This window comes from Siniperca chuatsi, linkage group LG17 (assembly GCF_020085105.1).
Source record: "Siniperca chuatsi isolate FFG_IHB_CAS linkage group LG17, ASM2008510v1, whole genome shotgun sequence".
NCBI lineage: Eukaryota > Metazoa > Chordata > Actinopteri > Centrarchiformes > Sinipercidae > Siniperca > Siniperca chuatsi.
This window is the reverse complement of record NC_058058.1, coordinates 22,468,275-22,491,586: the sequence shown is the minus strand read 5'-3', so window position 1 is coordinate 22,491,586 and position 23,312 is coordinate 22,468,275. Positions and strand designations below refer to the sequence as shown.

The window sequence follows — 23,312 nt, the reverse complement described above, 5'->3', positions numbered from 1 at the left end:
AAATGTTAATTAATGTTAAGAAGAAAAAAATACAATGTTCTTTTAGATTCTCATGTCAAAGTGTAATATATTTCTATAATATTCCTGTAGGGAGTTCAAAGTTTCTGGTATAGAGTGTAGTGACTACCTTGACATGTTTTTCATTATTTAATGTAATTCATATTGTCCACATGCTATAAGGAATGAATTGATTTGATAGCATGTGACTGTTCTTTATATTATTTTTTTCTTTTTTTCAGCTACTCAACAGTGAAATTATGCATGCATAAGTTCTTCTCATATGGAATAAGTATAATATTCAAGAGAGAGTGTTTGACTTGGTAAATGGACAACATTTATATGGGGCTTTTATCCAAACCCCCTTAACAATTTGCCTTTCATTCACCCATTCATACACACACACCGATGGTGAAAAGATACCATGCAAGGCACGGGGCTAACCATCAGGAACAGTTGGGATTCAGTGTCTTGCTCAAGGACACTTTCGAGCCCCAACCGACATCCTCTAATGGTGCCAATGCATTAGTTTACAGTAAGTTGAAAATCATCAGGTGAATATTCAAAACATACCCACATCAGCATTGCCACACCCAAAACAAGGCTATCTGGCACTAACAGTGAAAAAACATGTGAAAACATGGCATTACTAGCTGATTTACCACTGTCATACCCAGCCTTAAATTCAAATGGCCTGCTAGCGAACCCTAGAGGCCACAATTATGCCTCATTACATGTCACAGTACTAAAGTGTTGGACAAAATTACCAAAAATATGATGGTGTTGCCAGGAGAAACACCATGGGGTCATTAAAATCAAAAATGTTCATCCCCTCAATAAGCCAAATAAATTAGAGGAAATCTTGTGTGCAAATTTGGCAGTTTAGCCTGAGGGTGGCGCTATAGGAAAGATCAGCAGATGACCAAAATGCAAAAGGTTCATCTTTTGGGGAGCATGAATGTGCTCAGTAATTTCATGGCAATCTGATATTGGTGGGAATTCTGGCATGAATGTGAGGCTAGAGGAAAGTTGGTGGGATCGGCAAAACATTGGAGACTATCCTCTGTGGACCTTGAATATCCACCGCTAAGTTCACAGAAATCCTTCCATTAGATTTGTAGGTAGCAAGCAAATGTGAAAAAGGTCACGAAAGTTTTTACGTATCATACTCTTGCTATGTTAATTAATAACAAGTTTCATTTTCAGTAACAGATGTGACATATATGTGTTATACACAGTGGAAGCCATTTCTGAACAACACTACAAACTCAACCTATTCTTTTTTGTCATATACTGTGCTGTGTCATAATACATGAAGCTATATAACTGCAGACCATACACAGCGTTAACAGAGCAGGTGCTAGATACCCTGATTAGTTTTCAGCACAAGCCATTAGTGTTAACTGAGTCCTCCTCTCGCCTCAATGGCGACTCTGTCTAGGTGCTGTCCACATTGGACAACACTGTCTGGTATTAACGACCACATTAAACTTTAACAATGGCATGTTATTGCCATTTATTAGAGCAGCGACTCTTATAATTGAGTTACAAGCGAGCTGAGAGGAGAAACATGCTTGGTTTATAAATCACACTGGCACATTTAAAATGATTATTTTCTTTGGTGTCTGACATGTGGAACAACTTTAAAATGGAAAGCAGACTGTGATGCTAGTGTGATTAAAGCTATTATCATATCTGATGTGTTTGTATTGATATACCATTTACTCAAAATATCTTGGAGAGCACAATAGCATGACAATACTGCAAAAGTGCTGTGTTTCCAACACTAAACAGGATTAGTGTGACAGTGAGAGGTTGGAGGTGGAGACAGAGAGGGGAGAGAGAGAGCAGCCCGTAAGTGAGTCTTTCATTTGTATGCCAGTGGATGGCTGAGAGGCGTGTTGTTAAAAGATAAGGACTGGCCTCTGAGGCCACTGGAGACTAACAGAGGGCCTGGCACTGCATGTTACAACAGCAGTATCACAGCCGCTCCGCTGTGCTCTACAATACCACTGTAACAGATAGGATGCCACTGACACCCAGAGCCGGCTTTTTAGGTGCTGGATTAGTTCCCTGCACACTGTAGTAAATCCAAATGAGTTCAACAACACACTCTCCTCACATTATGAACTTTGTAGAGAACTGCACATGCTGCGTGGCCTTTGCTAAAACCCAAAAGGTGTCACAAATACAAACACCAAAGCGAGAAAATTAAGCAAATCAAAAGAAGCAGGAAAGCTTTGTTCTTCCCCGATGATTTTATTACGATACCATCTGTTCAAAGAAAAATGTTGCGCCTCCGCACAGCTGTGCCACACAATGCTCTTAACTTCTTAACAATAAAAGCAAAATAACACCCCATGATATTGCTCAAAGAAAACAAATAATCCAGTATTTGTAACCCTTGGTCATCTGTCTTGGTCTCAAATTTGCTCAAAGCTATGTGTCATTCATTCGGCTCTTCCTGCCTACATATTTCAGAAAGCTGAACAGGCTGGAATTTGCAGAAGCTTTTCCGCTGCAGGGGTAAAAATACTGCTCAAGCTATCAGATTGAGGACGCCAAAAGTTGGCCCATGCATCAAGTTGTAGTACTGCTCTGTGTTATACTTGACAAATGTCTTAGCTTTCCTTACTGTTACTTTACCACCTTTGGTTTTAATATTGACTTGGTTTTAAATTAAGCCTACTTACATTGATTAGTATTATCAGGGGAATTCATGTCATTAATGAATTAGCCCTACAGGAACACATCTAGACTGGCAAATAAAATTCAATATCACTACCTCTGATGCAACTAGCTGTACTCCACTGTACTTGCTTATCCTGTGAAGAGTCATGTGGGGCTGGAACCTATCCAAGCTCTCCTTGTGCAAGAGGCAGGGAACACCCTGGACGGGTCCCCAGTCTATCACAGAGCTAACACATGGACAACGATTCACAATCACATTCACACCTGCAGGCAAATTTTGTGTCAGCAGTTTATCCAACCTGCATGTCTTTGGACTGTGGGAAGAAACCGAACCACCAGGAGGAACCCAAGCAGGCACTGGGAGAAAATGCAAACTTTACAAATAATGGCCATTGCTGACCAGTGGGTTCGAGCTGAGGACTTTTTAGTTGTGAGGCGGCCATTTAAAGGAATTAACACATATGGGCTTTTACAATTTCTGTTATTCATTATTTAATGATTGTCATGGTTTTTCCTGGTGCCTCCTATTTTTAAGACCCATGTGAGATAAAAAGACTAGAGTCTACAGGCATGCTAGCAGCTCTGTGAGCTAAATGCTATTATTAGACAGCTTTGTTGAATACTTGATTCTGGCAAGACCGCTGCTATGAATAACAGACCGTTGCTATGGACGCAGTTCTGATCATAGACTCGAATGGCAAACTTGCCACTCCTGTGGCAAAAAAAACAAAACAATCATTTTTAAATCAATTAAATCAATATTTGGTGTCAAATTATTGATTTCATCAAGTATCTGTGTAATAAGCATGATAATGTACAGCGAGCCGGTCATTATCCTGCGTCACCCTGTTAGGGTTAATTTCGTAATAATGACCGGCTCGCTGTACATTATCCCTTACATGCCAGCATGCTAACATGCTCACAATGAAAATAATACCACACTGATGCTTAGCAGGTATAATGTTTAAAATGTTCAACATCTTAGTTTTGTGTGTTAGCATGCTAACATTTGCTAATTAGCACTGAACACAAAGTACAGCTGAGGCTGATGGCAATGTCATTAGTTTTGCAGGTATTTGCTCATAAACCAAAGTATTGGACAAAGTAAAAATGCTAGGACATAGGTCATAGGGGATCACCAAAGTCATTAGGATTCATCTTTTGGAGACCATGAATATCTGTACCAAATTCCACAGCAATCTATCCAACAGTTGTTGAGCTATTTCAGTCTGGACCAAAGTGGTGGACTGACCCACCAACCAACACTGCCATCTCTAAAACCACATCGCTAGCATGGCTAATAAAACTAGGAGAAGAAAACTAATTTGTGCTACAAAAACAAGTTACAGCTGCATTTATAAAATAGGGAATTACTGAAAAGATTACTCAAATGTCTAACTTATAGTGGAAACTACAGATGATTCACATTTGCAAGAGATAAAAATAAATTGTCTTCAATTATTACAAATCACAGGTTTTGTCCCATGTGAATGTGAAGAGTTTTCAATCTTATCTTCATGACTGGTCTCGCCTGCCACACCAGTTGGATGCAGCTTCTTTATTACAGTATCGGAAATATTTTCCTAACCATTACACCCAATTTAGATTAAAACAGCTACAAGGACAGCGATATAGAAAACACGATTCAATTAACAATGCTTGGCTCTCAACAGGGCTAGACATGCGGAGAAGAGCCTGAGGGGGTTGAGTTTTTTTTTTTTTAACAGTCAGCAAGGACCCACAATGCTCAGAACGGATTACTGTATATGGGGGATTTAACATAAACAATACCAACCCACGTGCATTGCACATTTCTTGGTCTTCTCACCCAAAGGAATTAAGCTTCTGTGTGAACAGAAACAAACACAGTTACACTTACATATAGTTCTAGATTTAGCATGAAGTGAAGTTCTGCTACTTTGATTAGCCTCCTCCGATTTCATATTGGCAATGTTGCACAAAAAAGATGACATGCATCCTGATTTCTGAAAAGAGAATTACATCATGTTTAATTCTTCTCCAATGGGATTAGCAGCAGGTAAGACAGAGATCTCAGTGCACCTAATGAAGTACTTGAAATGAGATTTGGCTGCAATCGTAGTAACCATTCAAGACTGATGGGGCTGCCAAGACTGGATCACGGGATAATAACATTTATGTGATTTTGTTTGGTAACAATTGGATTCAAAGTAATTCAATACTGATGCTTCCAGTACACATAGAAGCTTAAACGGAGGTGGATTATGTAAACCAAAAACCATCCAGACAAAGATACTGTACACCCATGCGTCATCATGACACAATCACCAAGAGGTAACCTAGGTCTGGTGCTTTTTGTCTGGACGTGAGAGAGAACGAAAACACCTCCAGCCAAACAAATGTTTTGGCCCGCGGCGATGCCGCACGGCAAGAAGAGAATGATGGGAACATTCATATGAGTGGATGTTACGCAGTGATAAATGAAGGCAACAAATGTGAAACATCTCTTTGTCATTTCATTGATCAACACAAGCGCCTATTTGTCAGCGACCGATGGAGAACACTTGTCCTGGGATGGTGATGTATTCAGATAACACAGAGTCAAACGCATTCATCTACTAATTTGCAGCGATGTGGTTAGATTTATCATCTGGCAGATGTTGGGGGTCTTTTTTTCCCACCCAGATACACAGGTGCAGGTGTTGGGGGATGCAGTTTACAACTGTGACAATGATGGGAAACAGCTGGTCCAGGAGTGATTCTCTACGACCTCCACACATTTGAATTGCAACCTCTGAATAAACCTGTCAGATGTGGTTAGGTATGGGCTGCTGGGGAAATTTTCCAATGCGGGCCACCTCCTCTCGCCTTCTATCTGCTAAATATGCGATGTTGATGCCGGAGTCCCCGGGGAACTTTGCCTTGACAGTGTGGCAGGAGACTCTTGGCAAATGCACAAAGGCTCTGACTCTAAGCCTAATATATTCATCTCTGGTAGCTGTTGATATTACAGCCAGGTTCCCATAAGACTGTACAAGACCAAATCACAATAATGGCTACAATAACAAATTCACACTCTTTATGCTGACACCTCATGTAGCAACACAAAACACTAAATATGGGGGACTGTTCAGTGCTGCGTGCATGCTTGAGTTCAACTTGTACAGGCTGATATTTAAGCAGCTACCCATATTTTGTGCAGTAATGGCCATCTTTAAAGTGCCAGTTCACCTAAATTATAAAACAATATATTTTCTCACAGACAATTGTACATACTCATGTAGACAGCTTTGGTTTTATGTGCTGCGGTTTTGAGTTATCTGTCTCTAATATTTCTGCTGCCACCCCAATACAGCGGAGATAGTGGGATTCAATTTATGATGCTCACAACATTGAACATAAAACATTTAATGCAGGAACCCCGTCATTATGGAGGAATCTTGCTGTGTGCATCACGTATGTGTTTTCTGAGCCAGAGAAGGAGTATGATGTTTGACACAAATTGCAGCAATCAGGGGCTAAGGGTTTTAATGTACCGTGAGCTGTGTGTCACAGCTTTCTAAAGTCTGAGAAAACAACCCTCATGATATCATGAGACTTCAACAGAAAAGAAAACCTGTGTTGCAAAGTGGGGGCGTGGAGTTTACCTGGCAGGCAAAGTCTAATGACAGGCGCTATTGAGTTGTATTATGGGAAATGTAGATTTGGGAGAATTTTGGGAGCTTGACCCATATTAGGGACTAAAAGTCAGGATATGTCAGCCAATGCTGTTTCGGTTTTGACCATTCTTTTAAATCAGTTTCAACTCTGGTGACATTTGGGAAACTCCTAAAGAATTATCTTTAAATGAAGAGGGACAAGTAGGACTGCAACTTCTCACATTTGAGAAACTGGAATGAGCAAATGTTTAGACTAAATGACCGGTAGTTTCAGCCCTATCACAATGACAAGCACAAGTATATTTGTATATATGGTCTCAATGCTGACTTGGTCTCGCCCCCTTTTGTGTACAGGGTTTTAATATACTCACATATTCGCCATATGTGTCCTGAACTATGGGAGGAGCCGGCCGGTATCCGGCGGTTGGGGGGGCGCCTCTGGCTCTCTGAACCCCCCTCCCTCTGGAAGATGGAGCCCGGCTGGGCAGGGCCCCTCTGGGTGCTGCGCCTCGGGGCACCGCTGCGTGCAGGGGAGGAACTCCTCCTCGACTCCTGACATAAGACACAAACATCCGCCCAGGTTTACATGAAAGAGCAGAAACTTTAATACATTTCATCTTCCTTATTAGCTTTTTTGAGGAGAATGTGATAAATTCTTCGAATTGGAGGGAAAAATGGATATGTGTGCATAGTTGGGATTGATCAGGTAACATACATATCCTCTTTCTACATAACATGTTCATATGCTCTTAAAGCATTAAAAAGATTCTATTACAAGGATAGTATTATATATCATCAATATGGGATGTCCACTGAATTCCAGGTCTCTATGATGAAGTGTTGTAATTTATTATTTTAAGAGTCAAGCTGCCTCGTCTATTTCCGCTCTAGTTAATGATTTCCAACATCGGCCAGAATGACTTGGTACAACCGTAGCGATGAATTTGAAACATTCCGCAGCAGGTTATATGTGTAGGTGGAGACAGAGGAACAGCGAGGGTGGAGGGCAAGTTCCTCCAGTCGAGAAAAAGTGAGTCATGTTCATTACTCAAAGCACAGCATGTCTTGTGGCTGAATTGCTTTTCTGTCTATTGAGGAAAATGCAGATGAAAAAATTGGTATTTCTGCCTGTGCAGTGATGGATGTTTCCTTGTGTGCTTTTGATTTTTAAATGTTCAGCCTTGAAATAAAGCATTGCATTTGGAATCTTCTGAGGAAGTGGCACAAAAACCTGATTTTTACCATTAATGTTTTAGATATTGTGAAATTTGGGATTTGATTTTACCTCTAATATTTAGGTAAGCGAGCATGACTCTAATAAAGCTCTGCTGCAAAATAGCTACTGTCAGATACTGATCTGTACAGTCATCTAGATGAATATACATAGAACCCAGAGTCTAAACTGCACTGTAATCAAGATGGGAGAAAAGTCAAGCTACTCTGTTGGAAATCAAAGGCAGTCTGACCTTGTGGTTTGGTAACATGTTGTTGGAGCTTTTTACACTGACTGAGCTTTCTTTTAAAAGCAGTTAACTGATGTGAAGCAGCAGCAGAAAACCACCAAGGTTGCTCTCCGTGCCATTTTCTTTCAGTGCTTTCCATTTCAGCTGTACAGCATATTGGTGAAACGTCACAGATTTGGGGCAGGAATAAAAAAGAAATCTCTCTAATTTTCTGATTAACAGGGGCAGCGGAGGATGTTTACTTGATAGAAGTTGGACTGCCCTCAAGCAGAGAAAAAAAAACAGTTGAGTACTTAGAGTGATTTTCCTTTAAAAACAGGACTTCAGAACAGCTCCAGTCAAAGCAAAGAGGAATATTTGACTGAAGTCTCCATCCAGAGCAGTGGTATTGAAAAGTAAGCACATGTGAGTGTGACTATGTAGAAAACTGCATGTGACTTCCTGCATAGGAGCCTGTGGGACTTCACACTCAAACTAGGCATGGTAAATTCTAATTTAAAACACGGCCAATTATATTCTGACTCAGAGCAATACAAACACCCCATCTCTGTGACCTGGTTTATCTCAAAATCTGATGAAAGAAGTGTTTTCTTTTATAAACACAAAGAACAAACAACCCAACTTGTTTTGTTTTTTTCTTCTTTTTTTCACTTTTAAAGCACAGCATTGAAGCAGAGAGCTTTAAAGTTGTTTAATGGCCATGAATATTTTTATTTGTAGTCTTGTGAGGTCTCAGAGGAGCTGGAATTAGCGTGGGTTCACAGGGATAGTAGAGAGGCAAGCATCTACTGGAGATCATTTGCATACAAAGGCTTTTATGCAGATTTGGCTTTGCTAATGTTTAAGGACACCAGACATTGCATCACTGTGTATTGCTAGACACTATTTACTATCAGTTCTGTTTTTCTATTAAAGGTACTTGCTTACTTAATGGCCAGTCCAACCTTTTTCAGCACATATGAATATTAGTCTCAGCTCAAATATGGCAGCATAACATGGAACAAACACTTATATTCATCAAATGTACACATTGGCAGCCTAAATCACAAAGTGTGGCTGAGAAGAACAGAGGAGAGACTCCCCTTGCCTCAAATGCTTCATATTTGCCCAAATGAAATTATGTCTCCTAAAAGCAGTTTAATCAGGAGGCAGTAGTTTAATGACATCAGGTGCTGATGATTAAATGTAGATTGGATTTTTTTTGTCACAAGCTCCACCTGTCAATGACCAATTTGTGGATTGCCATATGGCCAACAACATAACTGCCGAACATCTCCACTATGATTCTAGGTGGAGTCTCGATGTTCCTGACGGAGGGGAAGATGCTGGTTGGATATCAGTCACATGACCCTCCTGGTTGTGATTATGAGTAGGAAGTATGGGAAATGTAGCTAAATGCTGACAAACTGAAGCCAAAATGGCTGCAAACCACCAGTTTAGTGTTCTGCCTCAACACTAATTACAGTATAATCTATGCAGCTACTTAAAAAGTTCAAATCCTTACAATTTTCATGAACTCAAACCCTGTTTTTGATACTATGTATGGTTCTGCAACAGCCATTAAATGTATTTACATTCTGTAATTCACTCTCTATACAGGAATTTTCATTGTTAGTGGTGGAGTCCGCTGGATTCAAATTGCCTACCTAAGCGCGAGGGATTCACAGGAAACTATAAAGCATGTAATCCAGCGTTACTATTTTAAATTTTATCTCACTGATATCAGCCTCACTGTTTACTGTTCACTCTCCTAACTCCGTTTCAGAGCTGTACTAAGTTACTGCTAATGTTAACCCAACATTTCCTACTGCTGCTGCTTCACATTAAAAGCATTCAACTGGCTTCTGTTGTGAAACAATAATAAGAAAAGCAATATATTTGTCATGGAGGTTAGTGCTAACAGCAGTCAAAAATGCCTCCACAAAACAAAACATGGTCATTATCTGCATTTTTTTTTTTTGGATCAGTTTTAAATATTGCTGTCAGTAATGGAACAATCAGGAGCAGCCATGGAGAGCTGTTAGATGAAGAGCTGCAGGCGACTGGCACACCTCCCACTCCACAGCAAGGTAACCAACTTTATTATGTCCTGCTGTTGTGTGGAAAACTACTAGTGATGTGTGCAGCATGAAATCAGACTATGGTTGCTCATGGCATGGCATGATTTCTGGGACCTGTAGTATTAAACTGCATTTGCTGCTTTTATATATTATATTGATAAAGAGGAGATAAATGGTGACTAACAACAGATTTAGCGTGGCACACCTTGACACCAGACTGTCTATTTCTAAACCTAAAAGAATCGTTGACCAATTTCAAGAATGGTGGACAGTCGATTACTAAACATGTGGAAAAAAATTACTGCTGAATAAAAACACTGAAGTTTTTTCTTTTCACACCGAGCAGCCCCCCTAGGAGAGAACAACCTGGCCAGTGGCCGCACAAGTAAAAAAGAGACCCCTGGTCTACACAGTTTGTTTAACTTGTTAACAGTTTCAGGGGAGGCTAAGTGAATGGAAGTGAAAAATTATTACATTAGTTATTACATTAGTTATCAAAAGGAGATCACATAGAATAGTGTGAACTGTGTGTGATTTGGTTAATGAGATAATTCAGTTCAGAGTCAGAAACTAATAAATGCATTAGGACAGACCCTTTTTATGTATTTGGTGTAGTCTGAAGTTATGTCAAACAGCAATATTAGGCTATCTTGGCTCAATTGTTGATCAAATAATATAATAATGATCCCATAGACATCCAGGAATTGAGTGAAACTAAGCAAGTATAAGGCGGGGGGGGCTTTGTTTGAGGGGAGGCCCACAGTCTCATACTTTGAAAACCCCTGGTGTAGGATAAAAGGGAAGGTGTGAATATATATAATATATGACTGGATAGAAGCCAAGAGGTGTGGCTGGGAAGTAATGATCAATGAAAGAAAAGAAAGAAGAAATTGTCCTTCTGATTGAACTTTCTATAAGCTTTATTGACAGCTTCATCCACAGAAAGCTGGACTCACCAGCTTTAGATGCTTTGGCTCTCTTGTCCAGTTGGTTTCCTTTGGTGCACAGAAAACAGCCTGGCAGGTTCAGTAAATAACCAGCTATAGGCAAAGTTGCACAGTGCAACTTTAAATTTGGTTTGTAGTTTTATGCCAATCATCTATGGTTTCTGCCTCTTCTTTGTAGTCCTGCTGATGTCTGCACACAGTCAGCATAGTTAGAAATATCAAGGCTCATTTTTCTGCCTTCAGAAGGAGCTATTTTCTACCGTTCATTTATGTAGAATATGAGAAATAACTTCCACAGAGACAGATAACCCATCACATTAAACAGGAAGCCTTTATTTGACTTGTTCTCAGTTTTATTTCAGTATTCCTATTGGAATAATTTTATATCAGTATGTACCTGCACATTATGAGACACTGTTTCCTGCCAGTCAGCTAACACCAACAAGACTTAAATGTCAGCACCTTCCAAAAAGACCCATTTGACCATTAAAAAAAAAAAAATCATATGAGCATTTTCTGATCAGCCACCTCCATTGTTAAGGTTTTGTTAAGTTTAGGCAAACCAAACTACTTGGGTTTAGGGTAAGACTGTGGACATGGTTAAAAGACATCTCCATTATCTGCTGGTAGGTGACGGGATACAAACTGCAGTCTCCATTGTCAAAATAAGACACTTTGTACATCCAAGGATTCCCAGGATCAGTCCAGAAGTGGACTGTGTAATCCGCTGCTGTGTTAGTAAACCAAGAACTAATACATGCACTTCTTAACTGCAAATTCATTAAGAACATTTGAACATTTAGTAAATCCAGTTAATCTGGCACAAATTCTTTAGGCATTTGAACATACATCGAGTTTCGCTGATACATATAGAGGAATGGTACAAGAACAGAAGTTTTATAAAGAAATAAGGCCTAAAAACATAACTTTTGTGACATCCATCGCAAAGAACAACACCAAAAGACAAAATATTTCTGGTATTATTGTACCAGACAGAGGCAAATAAATGTATGGTAACTCTAAATGACGCCATTAACTCTGAAAATGTACAGGACACTGTACATATCCATTTACAAAAAAAACCTGCCTTCCCAACTGTAAATAATACCCATTCCCCAGCTGAACTAAAGTGCACGTATAAACAACAACTTGCACACACACACATTCACACACAAACACACACTTGGAAGCAGGTTACCTGGGAGGCCCTGGAACAGGTGTCCCTCTTCCACGGGCGGCTGACTTGCCCCTCACCGCTGGCACCTTGGCATCCTCTGAGCCGCCGTTCAGGTATGTGAGCTCCTGCAGCTGGGCCTGTCTGATCTCATCATTGTAATCCTGCACACAGAGAGGCGGCATGTTAACACACACACACACACACTATAGACTCGCTTTCAATTACACTGTATTAAATTTCGTCCTTTATCTCCAGGGCTACAGCCCCGGGAATATCTAATTAATGTACTTTACAGTACTGCCGGGACTGCTGTTCCTGAGGCAGCAAAACATTTCAGATCTCCCGCTGATAAATCCTTGGGACCCCGTTTGCCTTTATCTTCTCCCACAGTTGTTTTTTGCTGTTAAATTAAAACACATAATTAACATGGAAATAGGTCTAATCATAAAATGATTGATATGATTGTCATGTGTTCGCTCTATCAATAAATATGTTTTATGGCAACCGTGGGCAGAGGTAATGGGGAGGGGTCTGCTGATAATGAACGTGAGATGTAAATCATCATAGCTCTGAGCTTTGGAGAGATCATCCATAATGAATGGAGGAAGAGTAAATAAGCTCCATGCTGCTGCCAAGGAGAGTTTGGCCCATGCAGAGATTCCCCCCCTGTGCTCTTTTATTCCTCTTATACCCCCGACTTTTCGCCCTGGAACACACACTGAATTAGACGCACACTCCGACGGCACTGACAGAATCACAGAGCAAGTAACAGACAAAGAGTGTGAGTGAAAGAGCGGGTTGTCTCTGCTGTTACTCACTCGCTTCACTGTGGACAGGCTGAAAATGAGTTGGCTGGGGCCAAAGAGCAGCTGAAAAGAGATTCAGATGGAGAAAAAGGAAAGCCAGAGAAAGTGTGTGTATGTGTAGAGAGAAGGGAACATACTGGTATGAGAAACTTCTTGATCTCCTCCAGAGCGTGACCCATCCTGGCGTAGGCCTCAGCCGGCGGGGCGAACACCTCGATAAGGACGTGCAGGTCTTCGTTCAGGTGGTGATATTTGGCCTCGCCGCTCTGCCGTAGCTCTTCTTCCTGATGGTACAAAAAAAACAACCCTTTTGAATCATATATCTTCTGTCTAGGGAAAGAGTTAGCTGTCACAGTCAGGAACATTTATCTTTTTTTTTTGTATTTCAGCAAGGATTTACTGCAGGGAGTTTTTCCATAACTGTTACATAACGTGGTTTGATGTTGGTGGTGTTGCAGAGTTACGAAAAGACATATATTTATATATTGGGTTTTTGTAAACGTGTACGTCTGCAACCAGGCAATCCTTACCATCCTTTCAACTGCGGCTGTCACATTTAACCGATCGCTTTTGTCCTCACACAGCTGCCTGTCCTTATAACAAATGTACAGATAAAGTATGTGCTCTCATGCACTTCATCACAATATCTGCTCTGCTTGTTGCATTTTATCTCATCTATGTGATCACTGTAGCTTTACTGAAATGCATTTTTAACAACATAGTGGTTTATTTAATAAAAGTGTAATCATTTGAAAAAAATCATTAATGTGGACAAAGAGTAGTTTGTATTTATGTTTCACTTAATATGGATTAAGAGTGCTTGTCAAGAAAATGACTGTGTTAAGAGTAGTTCAGTAAAAAAGTGAAGGGCTTGTTTGAAAATTGTCTTCAGATATAATTTGGTGGTCCATTATCTGTCTCTTAGTTTTGGTGTGAAGTCCGGACAGACCATTTTTTCAACAAATGACAAATGTTATTTAATTATCTGCAGCAGTACAAGTCGTCTTCATTAACAGAAATTCTAAAGGAAAAGACATCAAAGTACTGGACACACTGTACTTTCCTGGCAGGTGATTCATGGGAAGCAAGGAGTCAAAAACCACAGCAATGAGCACACTGCACCAAAGAGACTAATTAAAAGTAAGATTCTAAAGGATTCTTACCTTCAAAAAAGAGCAAATAGTTTAAGTTAGTATCCATGCAACCCTGTTTCCTACAAAACATGTTTATAAACGACTTATATGCTTTGCCAAGTACGTTTTGGAGAAAACATAATCCCACCTAGGTTACACTGAGAGCAAACTTTTTTTAGCCATACTAGCAGTGTTGCTGTAGAGCAATGGCCGTCTGTTGGTTGATCAGTCCTCCATTTTGGTCCAGACTGAAATAACTCAACAACTATCAGATGGATTGCCACAGAATTTCGTCCAGATATCCATGGTGCCCAGAGGATTTATCCTTAGTCCTTTGGTGATCCCTGACCTGTCCTTTTGCACCACCAGCCTATCAAAATGTTCCCATAATCAGTGGAATATACATCTACAAGATGGATTGACACAAATTTAGATACAGTCATTCATGTTCCTCAGGGGATGATTCGTAATGACCATGGTGATCCATTGACCTTTCATGTAGAAGGACTGTAGAATGGATTACCATGCAATTTGGTGTAAATATTCATAGTTTATCTAGCGTTTATCCATCTAATATTTTTGTTCCCTTTGTTCCCATGTGTTATTAGGTTTAGACAAAGCACTTGGCTAAGGTTAGGGAAACTTTTACAGTAAACTCAACTTCACCTTGTTGTTGACAATGTTCAGTGTGGTAATGTGATGAACCATGTTCCTCATCTTAGTTTAGCATGTTAACATACTAACATTTGTGAATAAGCACTAAACACAAAGTATAGCTGTGGCTGATGGGAATGTCATTCGTTTATCAGGTATTTGGTCATTAACCAAAGTATTGGACAAACTGAAATTTTGGCCTGATGATGGCGCTTGATGAAAAGACAGGGGAACGTGTTATTATAATTCATCCCATGGGGAACATGAAGATCAGTAGAAAATTTCATGGCAATCCATCCAATAGTTGTGGAGATATTTCATTCAAAACCATAAATGTAAACCTCAATGGGATGCCTGAGAAAAAAGTCAGGTGATCTACAGAGTTGTTAGGGTACATCCTCTGGGGACAACAAATGTAAAAAGGTTTCATGACAACCCATCCAATAGTTGCTAAGTTATTTCAGTCTGGACCAAAGTGATGAACTGACCAACATTGCCATCAAATGGAGTCACGCTGCTAGCATGGCTAAAAATGTAATCGGATGGACAGCATTATGTTTCATAGTAAATGTATTGTAATTGCTACTCCAAATATGCTATATATGAACATAGTTTTTAGAGCTGATCCATGGTGTCCATATTTTCAAATACTGTCTTTATTAATACATTGATCCATCCATCTGTATGGTGGAGATTCACAAAACAAGTGATGCCGATCGCAAGATGTCCATCAGCTTGTCAGGTCAGACATGTTGTGGCTGACACAGCCAATAAAGTCTGTTCAAAACAACTGCTGCACCAGACTTACATTTCACATGACATCTTTATTTTCATAAATTGCATTCAACAACATAAACTCAGTTCTAGCTCACTTCACTAACTGGAGCAAATACCAGTTAGTTTTTCAGTGGCTGATTCAAACAAACAGCAGGCTTCCGCAACAACTCCATCATCTTTGCCGGAGTTCCAACATCAATCACCTGTCGCCACTACAGAGGTCATCAACATGCAGAAGTAACAGATTTTAGCTTTACACGGGTGTAGGTATAAGTGCAGGCTTGAAAGAGCATGTATTTGTTGTTTAGTTATTGTATACTCAAACCCCTGAAAGTAGAGCAGATGTAACGTGCTCTTCTCCACCTCTGTCTGCAGAAGCACAGTTCAATTAGACTGCAACAGAAAAATATATCATGTAAACAGTGAGGGGCAGCACAGGCCATTCAGGCCAAACAGAAGCAGGCCAGGATAATGTTATTGATGGCGAGAAATAGGACAGCAAAACCCCCAAATGTCTCCCACCACATCCCACAAAGGAAACAACAGGTTTGCCGTCCCAGTTTCTTCTTTTCAACAAAAAGGAAAAAAAGTCTTCTCCGGGGCCTTTCCAATGGCGGCAACTTCCTCTTCCCCTTCTCCCTCTCCAGCACCATGCAAGCCAGTGTCTCTGATGTCACCTAATTATAAATAACCTTCTTTTAAGAGTGCCAGTGGTATGTTAATGATATGTTAATTTCCCCCCATAAATCTGTGCTTTACGAGCAGAGGGCTCCTTTGCGCATAGCACAAGCGCTGACGGAGCTGCCGGTGTCGAGAAGGGAGAGTAAGCAGGGTGTTAGAAAGAGACGACTGCTTGCAGATCTGTCTTTTCTCTTCCCTTTCATGTGTTCCTTGGTATATCTGCATAAAAAAAAGCTATGGAAAACAATCATTATCATATGCTTCAGCTATCATCAGCCAAAAAACAGAAGATCACGTCTAATGTTAGCATGTGTCATCTGAGGACTTCCTTTTCTTTAAAATGTATCTGTTCTTTTACTCCATCTTTCCATCTATACGATCTATTTAACATGTACAATGTGTCAATGTTATGTCAAGTGGATATCTCATTTAGTATGAAACCAATCTGCATGTGCGACCACATCATTTGCATATGATATTGTAGATAGAATAGCAGTTTTTATACATGGGGGCCCCTCTCTCAGCACTGATAATAAGCATCCGTGATCCAGCACAGTCCTGTAGCAGCTAAGCAGCCCATGGCGGGAGATTAGAGCTGTCTGTTTCTCATATCTATTGGCAGCATCTTCCTCCTGTTTACTTTTTTCTCTGTAAATCTGCTTATGAAAAGCTGTTCACCCCGGAAACCGAAGGCCACAACTCTGTGGATGCAGGAGCCCCCTGCAGATGGAGCTTAGAGGTAAAGAATAATGTCAAGCGCCGATTATTCGCATTCAAATGAAATTAATGACAGACACTGGAAAATGGGGCAAATTCTATTATTCTGTCTAAATGACCAGTGTCACATTATATTGTATGTAATACAGCCATCTAGTTCTATCAGCCTTGTTCATCTACGCTTCTGACATTCAAAGCGGCTTATAAACACAAAGACCACATTTCCTCTTTGAAAAGGCAATGCAACCATATACTTATATGCTGAAGAAATGTATCTACCAGCTTGCAGCAGTCTTGCAGCAGCAAGAGTCATCACCAGTGCCAAGAGAAGCCATACTGTATCTGCCCTTTACTGGCCTCCCTTCACCGGTTACCAGTAATTTACAGAACTGATTTAAAGATTATTTCATTAGCTTTCAAAGCACTGCATGAAAATGCACCAGTTTATATCTCCAATCTCCTCAGCTCCTATTCCACCTCTATACCCCTCAGATCTACTGAGCAATCCCTGCTCTTCATTCAACATCCAGCTGAAATCCAAAGGTGATTGTGTCATATATGCCTACATTAAATCTCATCCATACAAGGATATTTTCAAACCCTGATCAATATTATCCCTCTCTGCCATAGAGCTCCATTGTTGTCCATTAAAAACACAATGTAGTTTATTTTCAGTCCCACATACACTATCCTGCTCCGTAAATAACCACTAGCTCACCACATGAGTATTAGTCCATGTCTAAAAAATAGTCCCTAGCAAATGCACTATTTACCCTGATAAATTTGCTAAAAACTACAGTTTGTTTTAGGAAATTACCGATATTTTTTAAAACACTATATATTTATCTTTAGTAGGAGCAAATGGGCTTGAGTGCCACAGACAGGGTAGGGAAATCAGGAATTAAGGACATAAAGTTTTGGTTTTAGTCTTTCCATAGGATTTGTTGACAACAATAAAAATATAGAATCATGCCAGCCTTATTATTTAAGATTATCTAAATCGTTTTTAAAGCATTGCATGGACTGGCTATATCTGCAATCTCCTCCGCCCCTCCGCCTCTCCTCCATCTCCAGACCCTTCAGATCTACTGACCAATCACTGCTCTTCATTCCACATACAGTTGAAATCTAAAGATGATTGAGCACGTTATCATAATGATCCCAACTTCCCAATCCATTGATATGTTTATAACCTGTCTTAAGACAGCATTTTTGCTTTAGCTTTTTTAATATTGTTATGACTATATTATTTGTTAGAAATTTCTTAAATTTTCTACGAAATATGTCCATTGTATTTTTTGCAATTACATCTGTAATTAATATATAATTATCAATAATTAGATACATTTCTTTAAAAAAATATGTTTTCTTGCATTTATCTGGTTTTATTTTAATCTCTATAAACAGATATCTGCTTAGGAATGCAGAATCTGTAGGCAAGGGACAAGATTTTGGTTTTGGAAGCGTTCTAGTGTATGTTTGTAGTCCGTTGATCAATCACGTTTGAGCTGGTTTTGGTTGCATGTAGGTAAACAGTCCGTGTGGAGACGCATTGGCCAAAATGCAACCTCGCAAGTTTTGGCTATCGTCTGATGACAATTTAGCTGTTTATCAATCTCGGAACCCTAGATATTAGCTTTTTATTAGCGTTTTCACATCGTCGTCATGATGGGTTCCGAGATTGCTAATCGGACTGTAAACAATGACCGGCGCACGGAAGAGGAAGTCTTGGTCCCAGTATCCATTATCCAGATATCCGCTGGCTACACCGGAAGCCCCTAAACATTGGCCATTGACCCCTGAGGCTAAATCGTCATTAGACGATAGCTGATGGGTTCTGAGAATTGGTTTCATTTTGACTTCATAGTAAGAGCACTTTGGTCAACATTTGTTGTTCTAAAATATGTCATTATAAATACATTTACTTGACTACCTTTTGCCGTAAAATTCCCATTTGGTAAACATCTTCATCCAAAGCACTGCAATCCTTACTACCTAGAGTATTGCAACGTCATTGTAACATTTCATACATTCCAATATTCCCAACAAGGTTGCAAAGGTTAAATGCTACTATGTATAATTATCTTCTGGGAACAAAATCCCAAGACAGGATCCCCCAGCAGACAATGACAATAGAATAAAACAATAAGTTTTAGATTGAACAGCTACTGTACAATCAGCGGGAGCAGCATAGATTCATATGACAATGTCAATAGATTGACTTAGTAAGCCAGTAAGTTGGTAAGTACAATAAAATATGTAATTTGTTGCAAAACACTGTCACCCTGAACTTTATCTCCCATAATTCACATGCTTGTTAATGTCATTTACATTATATCATCCCTAGATCTTCACATAATAATGGACTTACAAATGATTTGCAAGCACACACAGCTAGGTTCATTTTTTGGTGTAGGACAGCTCTTACACATATGTACAGACCAGTCCTTGCAGACAATGAAGGTATTTCTCCGCAGCAGCTCGCCATTACACCCGACGCAGAACTTACCAAAAGTGAAACAAAGATAATGTGATTGTTTTGTCTATCAGGAAAATGAAAGAGGGAGTACAAGTCCCAGGGAGGAAAATGGATGAGTTAATCACGCCGCTAACGAGAAGGGGGCGCAGAACACGGATGCCTTTACATCATCCTGCTCTGACAGCGGCAGGACAACCAAGGTACCATAACCAGGCAGGGAGACTCTGACTCCAACAGCTCGGTGGCTTTCAACCTCTCTGCACTCACATTCTTGTCAACACAGGATCAAGGTCCCGCAACAGCAAATATTTGAGGAATTATACCCCGGCTCTTTGCTGTGTCTTAGCCATATGTAAGAGCTTAAAAGGGATTGTACTGAACATTGTACAGTTTCCTCCTCCAACACATCTATTGTACTGTATTTTCTGAGTAGCAAGACTACAATTACATTTCCATCTAATGTCTTGCGCAGGGTGAACAGAGTGTACATTATCTCCTTTCCTGTCAGTCAGGTGCAACCCAGAAGTACAGTGCAGTATGTATTTTATCAGTATAAATAGAAACATGTCCTTAAAGGCGACAGTGCCTCACTTGGTGCTTCCGTAATGGCAAGACAGCTTTGTTTTTAATCGACTTGAAAAAACCTTGAAAGTAGACCCCTCTTTTTGCTTTGCAGTGGCCCGGCTCCCTGACCTACATGAGGAATTTGAAGTGCTGAAAACTACGATCACACATGCTGTGCAGCTGAAAACAGAAAGTCAGCAACCAGCTGAAGATAAAGTAATAGTTTTGTAGCGAGGGTGTACCCCCCGATAAAAGAGGAAGCAGTGCTACACAGAGCGTCCCCGACAGAAAGCTGTCAGTCATAAATCCCACAGTAGGTTTGTGCAGACAGGTAAGGGCTGCAGAGGTCAGCACATCTCCATGACAGATCTTTTCACCAGGTACTCAAGAGGAGTCGACCATCAAAGACTATTGATCACAGTAATCAAAAAGAATGTGCTGTATGATGGCGAGAAACATCGGCGCCAACAAATCACCCCCGACAAACAGAGAGGAGAGACGCAGACGTGCCAAGCAAAGTTGATTTATCCTCTGTTAACCAGTCCAGTCTGCAATCAATTCTGCTGCTAAAGAGCCGCTGTTGGAGCCATTTATATCCTCTCTTTATGTACCGACATGATCATGGATGATAGAAGCCATTTAGCTGTATTGTGTTTGACATTTCAAGTTTTAGTCTTTTCAAAAAAAAAAAAAATAACCTTTTTTACCACAAAGTTTCCATTTATGTTCAAATCATTTTCTAATCCTGTGATTAATATGAAAAAAAACAAAGCCATAAATCTAGATAGCATGTTGTCTTGTGTACAGTCTGCACTTGATTTGGCTGTGTGTGTATTTTGTTTACTATGAGAGAGCAGGCTTTGAAAGATGTCCAACATGTCTGGTGATACCCAAGATCATTTAAATAAACTTTTGGAATTTGTTTTCAAAATGAAGCTGTTTTTCAAAACTGTATGCAGTCCATGTGACTCATGAGCTGTCAATCAAATGTAGTCTGAGTTACTGGGGTGATCTGCTCACATCTGATTTAAAATGTAAACGTAGAGCTAAAGTTATAGAGAAGAGGAAAAACTAATTAGTTTTCTATAATAGTAAACTGGATAGCTTTATCTTTCATTTTTCACTATTTGCTGACAGACTTTTACAGACTAAACAATGAAATGATTGTTGGAGAAAATAAGGGGTAGATTAATCTAAATTAATTTTTTACCTTTTTCACGATTCAACTTCTTAAATAAAGTATGTACAAATAAACAAAGTATGATGTACAAAGAGGTGGGATTGCGCAATCTGGAAAACATTTTCTTGAAAAGATTAGTCACTCCGTGTCAATGTATTAGTTTGTCAGAAAATCCTAATTTTAGTTGGATTTTCCTTCAAATTCCTCTTTCTTAACTTTAAAGGTTGGTCCAACCTACCTTCACTTCAACCCATGTGAAAGACGTACTGCAGCAGACCAAGATAAAAATTATGTGGAGGTAAAAGAGTGAAAGAGAGCAGGGGAAAAAATGAAATAACAGAGTGGAGTGTTACCTTTTCTTTGTCTCTCATGGATCCTTTTCCGAGAATTGACATCTTTGTGAGAGTGTCCTCCTGTAGTCTCTTTAACGAGTTCCCGCGTGGCCCGAGGAGTTTGCCGACAAAGTTAAACTGCAACAGAGAGCGAGAGCGCGGATCAATCAGAATCTGTGTGTTTGAGATAAAGAGAAAAGACATTTCTTATGGCTAGCACACAACCAGCAACTGAAGCTAATGAAAACATATCAGCAGTTTTTCCTGTCCGTGTGTCCATTTCTGAGATGTAGCGCAGGTTCACTGTGTCACCTCTTCAGGGCTTTTGCTTTTATATGGCATGAAGATGCTCTCCGATTGACTCTGTCCAAAAATCTTAGCATAAAAGCATAAAATTTGCAATAAACTCACAAGTATGTACTGTAGCAAGTTTGATTTCAGAAGTGGGGAGGACACAATGACTATTCCTATAATCACCTTTAGTTTCCTTAATAGAGACAAGTTATTTATCATTTGTATGATTAATACAAACAGCAATGAGACGGTGACATAGACTTCAGACAGGCTCCAATTGTAAAAAAATAGATAATATAGAATAAGAATAAAATTAGTAAATAAAATTTGGATAAGAAAAAAATATGCAAAATATAAATGAAATATAATTAAACATCATGACTTTAATCCTTAATTCTAGTGTATTTTTAGACAAATATAAACTGTAAACAAAAACATAGATTAAATGCCTGCAGTCAGCCCCAACAACCTCCACCAATAAGCCTGTATCTGTATGTGGCCTGAGAGGTGGAATCTGGGGCAAAGGTCTGCTGTTCCTAAAACTTAATTACAACAGCTGAAGGTGACACAGACGAGTGTATCAACGTTTTGATTAACTCCTCTCCTCTGAATTTTGGCAACTGGACACTTTTTTGATTTTAGTGGTTAAATCAAACTGTAGAAACCATATGGAAATTATGCCCTTGTACAGTAGTAATTATTAACAGACTAGGGCAGGGGCAATAAGCCTAAATTATCAAATTACCTATGTTTTATTACCTGTATGAGATCTGCAACGAACCGTTTTTTGGCCTTGTATGGTTTTATTAGACAGATGACAGTAGAGACATGACGGGAAATGAAGACAGAGAGAAAAGGGGAACAACATGCAACAACAACCCAACCCCAACCAACCTTAACTGACTCATATCACAATTTTCAATAAACTATCACAATCCCATAGTATTAAAGGGTCACTGACAAAATATGGTCAAAATTGATGCAGCAGAAGCCAAGATATCCTGAGTATTAGTCCCTAGGTCAAGCTCCTATACATTTCCCGCAGTGCAACAGTTACCTAAGTGATGTCACTTGAGTAATTTTCTCAGACTTGGTAAAGCTGTTTTCACAGGCAGTGTACTGTTCCCCATGCCAAGTAAACTGACTTTAAAATGTAAAATTGGAGTGCCCCTTTGAACTGAGAATAGATACAACAATCAATCAGCACCTAACCAGTAGTTCAAGCAACTAATTAGCTGAATTGCTTCCGTAATGTTGGAACATACATTTTCAATGTGCAACATTATCATGTGCTGGTTTGAGCTAACATTGAACTTGACCACCTCTGGCATGTTGCTGTCTATCAAAAGCTTCCTGGCTTAGATTACTTCACAAGGTCACCGCTTTTTAGCCATAAAAAACGCAAACGTTATGCATTACTATGCTGTGTGCAGACACCCATCTAAGTTGTACAGCCTTTACACAGGCTACACACAATTCCACCAGCAGCTGGAGATGGCCAGAGAGACAAAAGGAGAGCAATGCTTTTCTCCCCCTCTCCATGTTTTCCTTTAACAGTGAGTTATACAGCTGTCTCCCTCAACTATCTAGGTCATCAATTAGCTAGCAGGAGGTAAAAAAAAAAAACAACAGTTTGGTTCTACACCTCACCTATATCTCTCCTGCCTTTTGTTCAGAAAGCGAGTGCTTATTAGGAGGCTCCTGCCAATTCCTGGGTGAGGG

General features: G+C 39.7%; 1 protein-coding gene across 3 annotated transcripts in view; it reads right to left on the bottom strand.

The window, feature by feature from the left end:
- Positions 1–23,312, bottom strand: part of khdrbs3 (KH domain containing, RNA binding, signal transduction associated 3) — a 105,374-nt gene that overhangs the window by 27,828 nt on the left and 54,234 nt on the right. For 2 of the 3 annotated variants that reach the window (XR_006375285.1, XM_044172362.1), the window contains exons 3-6: positions 21,318–21,470; positions 12,917–13,063; positions 11,995–12,134; positions 6,698–6,878 (exon numbers count right to left, since the gene is read on the bottom strand). Coding sequence is in view for 2 of the 3 variants with exons in the window: in XM_044172362.1 (XP_044028297.1) it covers positions 6,698–6,878; positions 11,995–12,134; positions 12,917–13,063; positions 21,318–21,470 (621 nt within the window). In the remaining variant the exon portion in view is untranslated. The remainder of the gene's footprint in view (positions 1–6,697; positions 6,879–11,994; positions 12,135–12,916; positions 13,064–21,317; positions 21,471–23,312) is intronic. The other variant, XM_044172363.1, reaches the window with a different exon arrangement.